A 14,154-nucleotide genomic window follows, 5' to 3' on the forward strand; every position below is an offset into this window, starting at 1 on the left:
AATTATATTTAAATACGAATTACTAATAAAATGATAAAATATGAATAATGTTTTTCGATCTTACCGATAGAAGGGACTCCTCGATAAGAACTATCGATAAATGTAAACGATCGGTCGATATAAATCCAGCGTTGTACAGGAGACTTAGTTGACAAGATGCGCATGTAAAAGTAAAGCCTATCGTACAACGCAGGTAGGCTGTAGTGACTAAGGCGGTTCCTACATGCGAACGCTATGTCAAGCTTCAACTGGAAATCAGTGTTTCTCGATTTCCGATTTAAATATTTATATTTATTCGACATTCTTACCGTGAAGGAAAACATCGTGATTCAACCTGTACATATCTGAGAAGAGAATCAATGATGTGTGAAGTCAACTTGCACTGGGCTATGGCTGACTATGGCCTAATCACCCTTAGGGTAGGCTTGGAGCCCCTCGGTGGGAACGTATAGTGAGCTTATAATGATGAAACTTTGCTTTCTAAACCGAATTATTTGTAATGCGTAAATTACATTGAATTTCGTACAAAATATCGTGGAATGTTTCGATTAACCGCATCAATAGATTAAAACAGCCTGATGCTAATTAAAAAGCAGTCATTGAACTCTCAAAGCGTACGTTCATTTAACCTCCATTTGCAGGGATTACTGGAATTGAAGTTGGTCGTATTACTAAAGCTTACCTTTTCAAACGCATATCCAATGATTTTTTCAGTTAAACACACTTATTACCGTACACAGAAACATTTAATAGTAACTAAGGAAATCCCTTGCTGTTTTCTTGTGAAAAAAACTACACGAGGTTTTTGTTATATTATCAAAAATAAACAAAAAGCGTACTCAAACAATCCTACTAACTGTTGGTTTCTGAGCCAAAATCGCCGTTTTAAACATATATCAAAAAATAATGACAGGAATGGCGATATGATTCACTTAGAGATTTTGGTCTCAGAAACCAGCGATAAGTCAATTTAATATAAAATAAATAAATATAATTCTAGTTAACGATAATTAACATTTCAAATAACATATCTCTAATGTGGTGATCCTATTTGAAATAAGTCCTTTCTTACGCATTTCTTTACAAAACCCATCAATACTTTCATCAAACTATTTATCGCTTTACTAAACTTTTTTTTATCAAATTATTATTATTCAAACTGTTTAATTACAGTATGAATAAATAAAGTTAACGTTTCATTTATTTTATTAACAAATATAAATAAAATAAATTAATAAAACTTAAAAATACAGCGTGTTTATTTTAATTTAACACATAAATTATTTTAAACACCCTATTTTGTGCGGCTCGATGCGTTAATTATTTTGTAACGAAAATATTTATGTTTAAAAAGCCGTAGCGAAATTATTTCTATTTGGGATACAAAATTGCAGTCTTCTTTTTACGTGGTTGTAAATTAAATATTTATTTGGAATCATTAATTAGGTACCAAATGTTTACATACTCGTATAATTATTAATTCCCAAGACAATTACAATTAATAATGATACAATCATTTTTAGGGTTCCGTACCTCGAAAGGAAAAAAACGGAACTCTTATATGATCACTTTGTTGTCCGTCCGTCTGTCAACATTTTTTAATACTAGCTATTTTCAACCACCTTGGGGCTCGGAGCCTACGCTACGTTACGGGTAACAAGGCCATAGTCAACCACGCTGGCCAAGTGCTGGTTGGTAGACTTCACACATATCTTTGTATTTCTTCTCAGATATGTGCAGATTGAATCACGATGTTTTCCTTCACCGCACGAACGTTGGATAAATATACATATGCAAATCGGAAATCGAAAGACACATTGGTACATGGCGGGATTCGAACCCAAGACCTGTAGATTGCAAGTCAAGTGCTTGACTCTTGAGCCACCGACCGAAATCAGACCGATCGAAAGTCGGTCACATCAAAAAGATTCTAAGGAATAGAAAAAAATAAAATAAAATTACATCCATTATTATTTTTTTATCAGATTTCAGGAAAGTTGTTAGAGCGATAGCGTCAAGTAAATACCACCATAACTTAGGTGGATAAGTAATGTAACATGGGTCGCATTCGCGGGTCATTTTGTTTGATCAGAGGATGACATTTTCACTGCCGCATTTCTCTTCCTAAATCTATGCAATAAATTTGGAAGAAGGAATTGTTAGTGTGGTTCACGCCTTTATGTAATAAACTAGTTAGTGATCGCGACTTCGTCTGGGCAACATTTAGTTTAATAATAAAAAACGTGAATTACCACAAAAAAATAGTTAATTTAAGTGGACTCAAAAAGTAAAAAAAAATGTATTTGCTTTACTCTAAAATTTGTGCCTGCCTGTTTTATCTTTTAAACCTTAGTTCCCTAATTAGTATAACTTCAAGTAAATTGCAACCGATGCATATCGTTTGAATCTATCGAAGATTTCGATCTAGAATGCTCATTTAACTAAAGTATCATTATTATGCTTGAGGAGTTTCTAAAATAAAAAAAAGAAACCCTACTAAGTAATTATGATTCTTACTCATTTTAAATTGAGAATTTTATTCCATAAGTCCAACTGATGATACTCCGGATACAAATACGACTCAAATGACATCTCACTCATAAAATCGGTTCAGTCATTTAAACTCCAGGCGGTCACATCAAATATATATGACATAGGCTTGATAAAACTCACCACTATGAATCAGTCGCGAAAGAATTATATCTTGTCTCTACAAAATATTACTTTATGTAGCATTCGTTGCGTTATATTTGGCTCGTTCACGTACCGACACGTGTTGCCGGTCCAAAGGTCTGACATCGACTGACGCCCCTCAACAAGACGCTCAAGACAAACAACACTACATTTATGCACACACTACACTTCAAACATGTTTTTAAAATGTATTTTATTTTATATTAAATTATGGAATAAACCAAGGTAGGAAAGCGTATTATAAAATGCTACGTCACGATTTTAAAGTGCTTTTTAAAAGGATATATGTCGATGACGTGGCATCACGTGATAGGACAGTAAACTGCAACAAAATAGAACTACATTTTATAAAATCTAGATTATTTTATGGAAGAAAAGATAAAACTGTTTACTAGAATAGTAACCACTATCTGTGATTTCATAACAGGAACCTCTTAGTATATAAAATTATATAAGTATATATAATATAAAATTCGGGTCGGCAAACGTAGCATAGGACGTCCTCAGACTCGGACAGCGATGATCTTCGCAGGGCAGCTGGCAAGAGCTGGATGAGAGTGGCGAGGATCGTGCTCAGTGGCGTGCCATGGGAGAGGCCTATTTCCAGCAGTGGACTAGTATAGGCTGATGATGATATAAAATAATACAAGCTGTCATGAAGATGGTGACACGAGTTTGTCATGGTCTTAGCGCTTTAGACAACGACAAAAACAGGGTTCTCGAAATGTTTAATATTACTGATGCTTTGACATTTTCGCGATCCATAAGTTTATAACCACTGCACTATAATATCTAGAAACGTTATTGTTTAGTTCGTAATAATGATTTTGACTGAATTCCACAATTGTTTCCGCAAACCACCAATAGATGGCGCTGCTCGGAAATTAAAACGTGCTATAGAAATATTAATGCATAATTACTTACCTGTTATGATTTTTCTGTCGTTGTAGTTGGCCTGTCAAAGTGTCAAATAAAGTGATTTGTGCTAGTGTGAGTGTTTTCGTGAATCCCTAAGTAGTTTATTGTACATGGTGCCGAAACCCCGGATGGACTTTGGACTCTGCATTGTAAAACACTTGTAAATTTTCAAGATTTTATTCTACGGACTTAGAAAAATTAGCAGTGGTTTTGGACTTAGAAAAATTTTGGGTCATCTTCAACTTGTAATTTTTTGAGATTTTATTCTACGGACTTAGAAAAATCAGCAGCGGTTTGGACTTAGAAATTTTTTGGATAATCTTCAACTTGTAATTTTTTGCGATTTTATTCTATGGACTTAGAATATTTTTTAACAATCTTCAATTTTTGAAAAATGGCTGAGAAATTACTTAAGAATCAAACTGATCTACTGGGAAGGTTAGAGAAAGCTCAAACAAATTATAAAAAGACTCCAAAAATGAGAATAACTAAAGGTTATGTGGACACAAGGATTGATACGTTAGAAAAATTGCGTGCAGAATTCAACAGTAATCACAGAGAACTTATTCAGATAATCAGACCTGAACAAGAGCAAGTTTTACCTTACTTTACTAATGATAAATATGATGAGTTTGAAGAGATGTACATCGCCCACATGTCGGATCTCAAAGAGGTACAGAGCAAATTCACTGAAAAGCACAAACCTGAATCGAATACCCCGCCGTGTAATGAAGTTAAGCTTCCAAGAATACAATTACCAACGTTCAGTGGTAAATACGAGGAGTGGCAGACATTCTACGATATGTTCGTGTCGCTAATACATAACAATGAGAAACTATCAGCTGTTCAAAAGTTGCACTATCTGAAAAGCAGTGTACAAGGAGAACCAGAGAGCATGCTGCGTAATTTCGCTACCACAGACCAAAATTATGATGAGGCTTGGAAACAACTGACTAAACGTTACAACAACAAACGGTATAATTCAAACGCAATTCTTAAGATACTTTTCTTACAAAAACAAATCAATACAGATTCCTCGCATGGCATTAAACAATTACTAGATACAACGTCTTCTTGTTTGAAAGCTTTGAACAATATCGGAATAAGAACTGAAACATGGGATGTTATAATAGTTCATCTTGTGGTTTCCAAACTGGATGTGGAATCTCATAAACAATGGGAACAGCAGATAAGCCTTATGGCGGAAGATATGCCTTCGTGGTCGCAACTGGTTGAATTTCTAGAAGCTAGATTCCGAAGCATGGAGATGATAGACTCTAGTAAGCAAACTAAGTCGTTGACTCAAGTGAAGAAACCAGTAACTAAGGCTAGATCATACCATTCATCGGTGCAGCAACAGGATAACAAGAAGAACGATTTAATATGTGCTCTGTGTGGCGAGTGTCACTACTTGAATTTGTGTAAACAGTTTGAGAAGAAATCTGTGCAGGAAAGAAGAGATTTTATACAATCAAAAGGGCTATGCTTTAATTGTTTGCAACCGACGCATGTTGTTATGAAATGTCGATTACCAACGTGTTGCAAGAAATGCGGCAGAAGACATCACACTATGTTACACTTTGATAAGGAAGAGTTCATGGAACAGACGATTACTAATCAAGGAGAGAAAAATCAAAACAAATTTGACGGAACGAAGCAATCTGGGTCATCCATAGCTAACCCACTAAATATAGTGGCGAATTTCTCAAAGCAAGACATAAGCTATCAAGTGCTGCTGGCGACTGCTATAATTAAGGCTCGTTCAAGAAACGGGAAGACATATCCTATTCGTGCGTTGCTAGATCAAGGTTCTCAAGCTTCTTTTGTTACGGAAGCAACGGCTCAATTACTTGGTCTCAAACGTTTTTCTGTGAATGGCATGGTATCAGGTTTGGGAGGTGGTCAAACGCGTGTAAAATATATGGTAACTTTAGGTCTTAAGTCGCGTCATAACCCCGAAATTACCTATCATGTAAATGCTTATGTTCTAGGTTCACTTATTTCGCTGCTTCCAGGTTGTAAGTTGGAAACACCTGACTGGCTGGAACTCCAGAAATTTAATCTAGCTGATCCGAATTTTGCTTCACCAGGTAAAATTGATGTTTTATTAGGAGCTGAAATGTACTATGAAGTTTTATTAGACGGCATGATGAAACAACCTCAAGGAAAACTCTTAGCGCAAAATACGGTCTTTGGGTGGATTTTATATGGTAAATTGTCGGATTCATCTTCAGCTAATGACAATGTTACAAGTTTACATTTACGTTTCACTCCGGACGACGAATGTCTCAAACGTTTTTGGGAATTAGAGGCTGAACCTGATCAGATTCAGAAGAGACTGACTAAGGAGGAGCAATTATGTGAAGACATCTATCAAGCTACAACTGTTAGAAATAAAGAAGGAAGGTTCGTTGTCAAACTACCATTTAAGAATGAGGATCCTGCATGTCAATATGGACAGTCGAAGGATATAGCAACGAAAAAACTTATAGCATTAGAAAGGAGATTAACAAAAGATCCAAAATTATATGAAGAATACCGAAAGGTGTTAGATGAGTATGTGACTCTCAAGCATATGACTCTTGTTGATGTTGCGGAAATAGATAATCCTAAGGCGGTTTATCTACCTCACCATGCTGTAGTTAGAGACGACAAGGACACAACAAAGGTTCGCGTGGTCTTTAATGCATCAAGTAAAGGCATCAATGACGTTTCTCTTAATGATGATCTGCTGGTTGGACCTAAGCTTCAACAAGATTTAAGGCATTTATTGATGAGGTTTCGCACGCATCGAATTTGTATTGTCGCTGACCTTGTAAAAATGTATAGGCAGGTGCTTGTACATGCCGAAGATGCGGATTTTCAAAGGATTCTTTGGAGACCTAATCCAGACTTGCCTATTCAGCACTATAAGTTGCTGACATTAACTTTTGGAACGGCATGCGCACCGTATCTGGCAGTAAAGACGTTACAAAGGCTGGCTGACGAGGAAACACATAATTTTCCAAAGGCATCTGAAATTACTAAAAGGGACTATTACATTGATGATTTAATGACCGGATGCAATACAGAAGAAGAAGCTAAAAATATTTATGATGAAATGAATAATCTAATGATGTCTGGAGGATTTCAACTTCAGAAATGGAGTAGCAACAGCACCGAGTTATTACAATATATTGGAGAGAACAAAAACAATAAGGAACAGTCAGTGCCAATCAAAGCTGATAATATGATGAAGATTCTAGGAATACAGTGGGATCGAGCTACAGATAATTTTGAATACACGGTGGCCTTACCTGAAGTAAAATTACCAATTACGAAGAGGCAGGTTCTGTCCGACATTGCTCGATTATATGATCCAATGGGCTGGATTGCGCCAGTTGTAGTTTTAGCAAAGATTATTATCCAGAAAATATGGCAAGAACATTTAGACTGGGACGATCATATCACCGGTGAGTTGCAAGAAAACTGGATTAGATTCAGAAATGACCTGGTTGAAATCAAGAAAATTGAAATTCCTAGATGGATTAAGAGTACTAGAAGTAGCTCTCTTGAGTTACACGCATTTTCTGACGCGTCTCAAGCTGCGTACGCTGCAGCCGTCTATATTAGGGTTATAGAACCTGACGGATCAATACACGTCAACTTGATATCGGCTAAAACAAAGGTTGCCCCAATAGATAAGGTAGTGTCAATTCCCAGATTAGAACTATGCGGTGCAACTCTTGCAGCAAAATTGCTATTTGAGATATCTCAGGTCAGGAACATACCGAAAGAAAATCTTTATGGGTGGACTGACTCCACAATCGTATTGGCATGGTTGAAAGGTGGAGCTAGCAAATGGACCACATTTGTCTGCAATCGTGTATCAGACATTCTCTCGATTATGGACTACGGACAATGGCAACATGTTTCGACTGACACAAATCCTGCGGATTGTGCGTCAAGAGGTTTGCAGCCCTCAGAAATGCATTCCGAATATTTATGGTGGCATGGACCTGTTTGGCTAAAGCAATCTAAATTAGAAGAGTCAAAATGTAAAATAGATGAAACACATGAAGAAGAAAGAATAGTTTCTATGAAGGTAACACAGATAAAAGAAGAACATTATGAATGGACGAAATTTTCAAGCTTAACAAAGATGTTAAAAGTAATTTCATTTTGTAGAAGAATGTTGATGAAAAAGGAAAAAAGACAGCAATTACCTGTATGGGTTAAACGACACGTGACAGTTAAGGAAATGAATCAGACATTAGAGATGTGTATCAAACAAGTTCAAGGAGTTGAATTTGACGAAGAGATAAAGTTGATACTAGAAGGGAAAGAAGTCTTGAAGAAAAGTGTACTTCATACTCTTTGCCCAGTTTTGGATCAAAACGGGTTGCTTAGAGTGGGAGGACGAATCGGTCAAGCTAATGTGAGTTATGACACTAGACATCCAATTATATTACCAGCTAACAGTCACCTTACTCAGCTTTTGGTCGCGGACGCGCATGATAAGACTCTGCATGGTGGTCCGCAGATTATGTTGAACTTTCTTCGTTCCAAGTATTGGATAATACGAGCTAGAGATCAAGTCAAGCGATGTTATCGCAAATGTATCACTTGTATGAGATACTCCAAAGCAGCTAGAGTTCAGTTAATGGGACAAATACCAGACGCGAGACTGAAACCTTGTAAACCATTTAAAGCGACTGGAGTCGACTACGCGGGTCCTATTAATATCAAATTTTCACCAGGCCGTGGAGCGAAATCTTACAAGGGATACATCAGCTTGTTCGTATGTATGGTTACGCGTGCAGTACACATTGAGGCAGTTACTGATTTGTCAACAAAAGGTTTTATTGCAGCTTTCAGGCGGTTTACCTCAAGGCGAGGTCATTGTCAAGACCTTTACAGTGACAACGGCACGAATTTTGTTGGAGCTGATAAACAATTACGTGAGATGTTTGATTGCGCCAAGTCAAATCTGCCCCAAGAGATCGCTGAAGCTTTGACGTTGGAGTCTACGACATGGCATTTCATTCCTCCGCAATCGCCAAATTTCGGTGGATTATGGGAAGCCGGTGTACGATGTGCTAAGGGACATTTACGAAAGGTAATTGGGGATACTACGCTGACTTATGAAGAGTTGTCTACAGTTTTATCGCAGGTTGAAGCGTGTTTAAATTCGCGTCCCATATCGGTTTTGAGTAATGACGCAAATGACCCTCTCCCCCTGACGCCAGGTCATTTTTTAATCGGAGAACCTATGTTTAATGTTTCTCATGATAATTATACAGATTGTAATATTACTGGTATTGATAGATGGAAGTTAGTTCAGAAAATGGTTGGTGATTTTTGGATAAGATGGTCTAAAGAATATTTGGTTTGTTTAAATCAAAGATATAAATGGAATTCTAAATTACCAGAACCCAGTGTTAATGATATTTGCATTATTAGAGACGATAGCTTACCACCAACTAAATGGCTTTTAGGTATAATTGTAGATAAGCATGCTGGACCGGACAATGTAACTCGGGTAGTAACTATACGGTGTAAAAATGGATTAATAAAGAGACCATTAAGTAAAGTTTGTGTTCTTGACAAATGATTTACATTGTCACGGTGGGCGGATTTATTTTTTGTTGTTATTTCTTATTTTATTAGTTCCTTTTCCAGTTTATATTACTTGTAGATGTTAAGTTCATTTGGTTTGTAAAGCTTTGGTTAAATAAGTTTTTATATCATTTGTAAGAGATTATTTTGTTGTTTGTTTTTAAAAGGACAAGTCCTTGGTGGGCGGAATGTTTAGTTCGTAATAATGATTTTGACTGAATTCCAAAATTGTTTCCGCAAACCACCAATAGATGGCGCTGCTCGGAAATTAAAACGTGCTATAGAAATATTAATGCATAATTACTTACCTGTTATGATTTTTCTGTCGTTGTAGTTGGCCTGTCAAAGTGTCAAATAAAGTGATTTGTGCTAGTGTGAGTGTTTTCGTGAATCCCTAAGTAGTTTATTGTACAGTTATGCATTTTTTTTAAAGTAACGTATTTAAGATTGACCATAATATACATTTTACTCAATATTATAAATGAGAATGTGTGAATAGAGGGATGTTTGAAGGTATCTCCACAACGGCTACATGGATCTCGCTGAAATTTGGTATAGATGTAGAACAAAGCCTGGAAGAACACAGACTATTAATTAAGTTTTTTTTAATAGAATTTAATAGAGAATAAATAGGCTACAAACTAAGTTTCTTTTTTCTGCTCAGTATTCGTTGCGGGCGATAGCTAGTTTCATTACAAAGATCCATTATCTAGGAGTAATACTCCTGGATAAAGCCTATATTAATAGGCTCTATATTTAAAGGAATAAATTACCATCCGTGCAGAGCAGGCATAGATGAAATAAACCATAAATCTTTCTGTAGTGTGTAAGTTTCACACGCTATGTATAGCATAAAGTACATAAAATAAACACTTCTATGTACAAAAGCGCGGCGCAAAATGTGCTTCTGTGTAACAGTTTGTTGTCTGTACTTTATTATGCTCTGGTAAGTTGCAGAATAATAGTATTTTGATTTGTGTTATAAATATTTTTAGTTTATTTATTTCTTAATAAAAAAATGTAAATATTTTTAAAAACTATCTTATGTTTTAACCTTTGGTCATCAGTCAGTCAGTCATCAGCCTATACTAGTCCACTGCTGGACATAGGCCTCTTCCATGGCACGCGACTGAGGACGATCCTAGGCCACTCTCATCCAGCTCTTGCCAGCTCTCAGAATTGACCCGGCTCGTCCGGTGAAATACCACGACCACACAGAAGAAAGGCGTGAAGTGGAAGCAATTCCGCGTTTCGACTGATGGGTGTGCGTCCCGGAGGCCTTATTTAGTCCTCTTTCCCTTCCCAACCTTTTTCTTATAAGAAAAGGTTGGGAAGTGAAAGTGGGCTTTCCGGATGAGAGGATGCATGGAAAGGGGAAATATCTTCTCTCTGTGCATCCTCTCCTCCGTCAATCAAAGGTAGGCAACGCATATGCAAAATGTCTATGGGCAACGGTCACTTCGCTATTTCAGCGATTTCAGGTGGCCGCTCGCTTGTTTGCCACCTTGTGATATAAAAAAAAATGCTGCCCTGCGAAGATCATCGCTTCGCCGAGTCTGAGGACGTCCTACGCTATGTCGACCCGTGGTCTCCCCTTAAGAACAAAGTATAAGATTATATCATAAAAAATTACATTCACGGATCTCCTCTCTAGATAAAGTTCATTTATAAAGGGTTAAAAGCAAGCAGTTCTCTCATATTATAAATTACATTTTTCAGATATTTTTTTTAAACTTATTTAATAATAACACAATGTATCTCAGAGGTCGTCTATTTAGTGTGAGTTTTACACAATTAAGAATTAATTTTAATTTTGATTGTGTTAAATGCACGCTTTTATATCTAATCATCATCAGCTCTCTACCGAGGAGCTCGGAGCTTACCCTAAGTTAGGGATGATTAGGCCATAGTCAACCACGCTAGCCAAGTGCGGGTTGGTTGACTTCACACTTTGAATTACTTATCACATATGTGCAGGTTGCATCACAATGTTTTCCTTCACCGTAAGAACGTCGGATAAATGTACATATGTAAATCGGAAATAGAAAAACACTTGGTATATGGCGGGGTTCGAACCCAGGACCTGCAGATTGCAAGTCAAGTACTTGACCGCTGAGCCACCGACGCACGCTTTTATATCTAAGCAGTGTTTTAAATTCCTAGAAATAATTTATCTCCATTATACTACACCCACACATTATCTATTCGTCAGCGTCAGTGTTTAAAGTGTCTGCATCTCTAATGACTTACACGATCTGAACTAAAAGCTTCTTATAAAATGAATATGAATCTCCTTTTTTTCCAGTTACAAAGAACATTACAAAAGTTTCTTAGTATTCCTTTAAAGAAAATTGTAGACATCTTATAAAGTTACGTGACGCACAAAGTTATCATCATCAGCTCACTATACGTCTCCACCGAGGAACTCAGAGCCTACCTTAAGTTAGGGGTGTAGGCCAAAGTCAATTATAGCCCTGTGCGGGTTGACTTCACACATATCTTTGAATTTTCTTCTCAGATATGTGCAGGTCGCATGACGATATTTTCCTTCACTATATGAAAGTTATATGGTATTCCAGTTATTTTTAAGCAGACTTCACCTTTAAGAGGATTTCTGACACCTTTTCCTTCAGTGCACGTGTTTATTCAAGCAAAATATACCATATAAGTTATCTTTAGATCTTTTATTGTATTCGACATAAATTTCCAAAGTTCCCCTGGAGGCTAGACATCAAAGCGAAGTGGAAATCGAAGTACCTAAAAAAAGCTTTTCTGAATTTGATATATTTACATTCTATATAGTGGTATATGTACGTAATATTCAGAAAATAAAACAGCGAACATTTGGAGAGGCTGTAATAATGTCAACGGTATTTCTCTCTCTCACTCTCTTCCTCTGCTTAGCTTGTGTGTTAAATACAGTAGTTACGTTAGCGGAGGGTAGGCCAGATAGATCTTTCGCTCAGGGCGCCAGGTATAATGGAGCGCCTGCGGTGCCTCCTAATATACCCTATCTTTGGAAAATTTCCTCCGATATCAAAAAAAAAGGCGCCGCAAAAATCTTGCTCAGTGCGGCGAAAATTCTAAAACTGCCTCTATTTAAATAGGCGGTTGTGAAAAATAAAATTAGGAGTATCTTAAAAGGAAATTAAGTAGATTAATGATACTTAAATTCATTTCAAGATACAAGAAATTTCAATTAGTAAGAAATAAACAAATGAAACGCTTAGAGTTGTCGCGACAAGTAAGAGAAAACAATTGCGAAGTCAGCACTCGGCATGTAAACTGCGATGCAACTTCGCGCACTTTAATTAACACTGTTTGAAAGTTAACGAACTACTGTTTGCTTACATTTACTTGTTAAAAAACAGTTTAAGAAATCGCAAAACAATAGTAGATCCCACTAATATTATAAAAGCGAATGTTTAGACGGATGTTTGTTAGAAAGTATCTCCGGAACGGCTAAACAGATCTCGATAGAATTTGGCATGGATACACATAGTCTAGGAGAACACATAGGCTACTATTTAAGTTATTTTTTTAATTAGCACGGACGGAGTCTCAAGCGACAGCTAGTTAGAAATAAATGTCATGTCATCTCCGTTTACTTTCAATATTGCAAATAAATAAAAAAAAGTCACTCATAGTTCGAGACATAAATTATAATAAAAAATCTCTTGATAAGAAATAATAAGCCTTCATTATTATAATTCAATGAATATTACAATGTTTTGTTATGCAGTTATCAGAGAATGCCAACTGCTTGGATTCGATTCAGCTTCAGTTGAATACCATCAAAGCGGATCGTATACACAATCTGGAGACTGGCAGCTTGTGAACGCGGTGACGAGGATTATATTTCAAAGCGTTTTACTGTAGATTAAGTAATATTTGGTTGGAGAATAAGTAGGAATGTTAGAAAATATATGTGAAACATGACAAATTTATGAAAACTTTGACCTTCAACAATTTTTTTTTACCAAATACAGAATCGATAGTGTTTGTTCAGGTTTTAAGTGTTATGGTATTTCAAACATTCTTACCAATTTTAAACTCAGTACAAATCGCAAATGTACTAATATAATGTTAGCCATTTTATATATTCTGTAATTCCTTAACCTAAAATGTTATTTAGTCTATGCTATTAGTCAATAACACTTTTGATTATATAAAATAACAACATTAATCATTTGTATTACGATCCAAAAGATTATTTAAATATTTGATTCTCAAATATAAAATAGAAGTATTCAATTTATCATGTTAATTATCGGTCTATATTTCGTTATCGTAAATTAAAAGTATTGTAATTGCTCGTATGAATGACGGCCATGTTTTTTCTGACATTCGGGGAATCGAAAAGACAATGTAACAGCGGTGTTTTTGAAAAGTTGTTGCTTACAATTCCAAAAGAAATATATGAGTTAAAGAAGACTATGTTTTATTTGAAAACGTATTCTCCGGCTGTGACTCCCACAATATTGTATATGTGAATAACCGAAGTATTATGTTTCTTCTATTTTTTATGGCTTTTAGACTATCTTTTGTGTTCCAACGGTTATGAGTTATTGCCTCAACAGATTAAACATTTAAATTCTTAGTTAATATGAACTGCGTACATTCTTTGAACGTTAAGACGCAATTGGGCTCCTGGCCTTTACCAATTGTCTAGCGCTTGTCGTCTTGTAATAAATGAAGAGCGTTTCTAATTGTTTACATTCCTTTTGTCCTATAATGATTCAGGTAATTGCTTCTCCGAGGTTAATAGCCTCTCAGGATCGCTTTAATTTTGGGTTCAGACCATAACCACTCAAAGGTTATGACCGAATAAGGTTAAGCCATTTGTGCTCCACAATACTTTTTTTTTATTAACTCCCGTTTAATAGATCCAATGGCTACTCACAAGCTCAATAAAGCAAAAGTTTAACTTAGAATATCGAATAG

General features: G+C 36.1%; 1 protein-coding gene across 1 annotated transcript; it reads left to right on the forward strand.

The window, feature by feature from the left end:
- Positions 1-4,006: 4,006 nt before the first annotated feature.
- Positions 4,007-13,048, forward strand: LOC106120573 (uncharacterized). Its single transcript, XM_013315925.1, has 2 exons — positions 4,007-8,710; positions 12,953-13,048. Exons 1-2 carry the CDS (start codon positions 4,007-4,009, stop codon positions 13,046-13,048), a joined length of 4,800 nt encoding a protein of 1,599 aa, XP_013171379.1.
- Positions 13,049-14,154: the final 1,106 nt, after the last annotated feature.

The sequence above is a fragment of the Papilio xuthus genome, unplaced genomic scaffold (genome assembly GCF_000836235.2).
Source record: "Papilio xuthus unplaced genomic scaffold, Pxut_1.1 DF826949.1, whole genome shotgun sequence".
Taxonomy (NCBI): domain Eukaryota; kingdom Metazoa; phylum Arthropoda; class Insecta; order Lepidoptera; family Papilionidae; genus Papilio; species Papilio xuthus.

What these genes read in the sequence shown, in the direction of transcription:
- LOC106120573 (XM_013315925.1), top strand. Translation starts at nt 4,007, where the DNA reads ATGGCTGAGAAATTACTTAAGAATCAAACTGATCTACTGGGAAGGTTA. An exon ending in CTAAGGGACATTTACGAAAG is followed by an intron (nt 8,711 to 12,952) that starts GTAATTGGGGAT and finishes TTTGTTATGCAG; the next exon opens with TTATCAGAGAATGCCAACTG.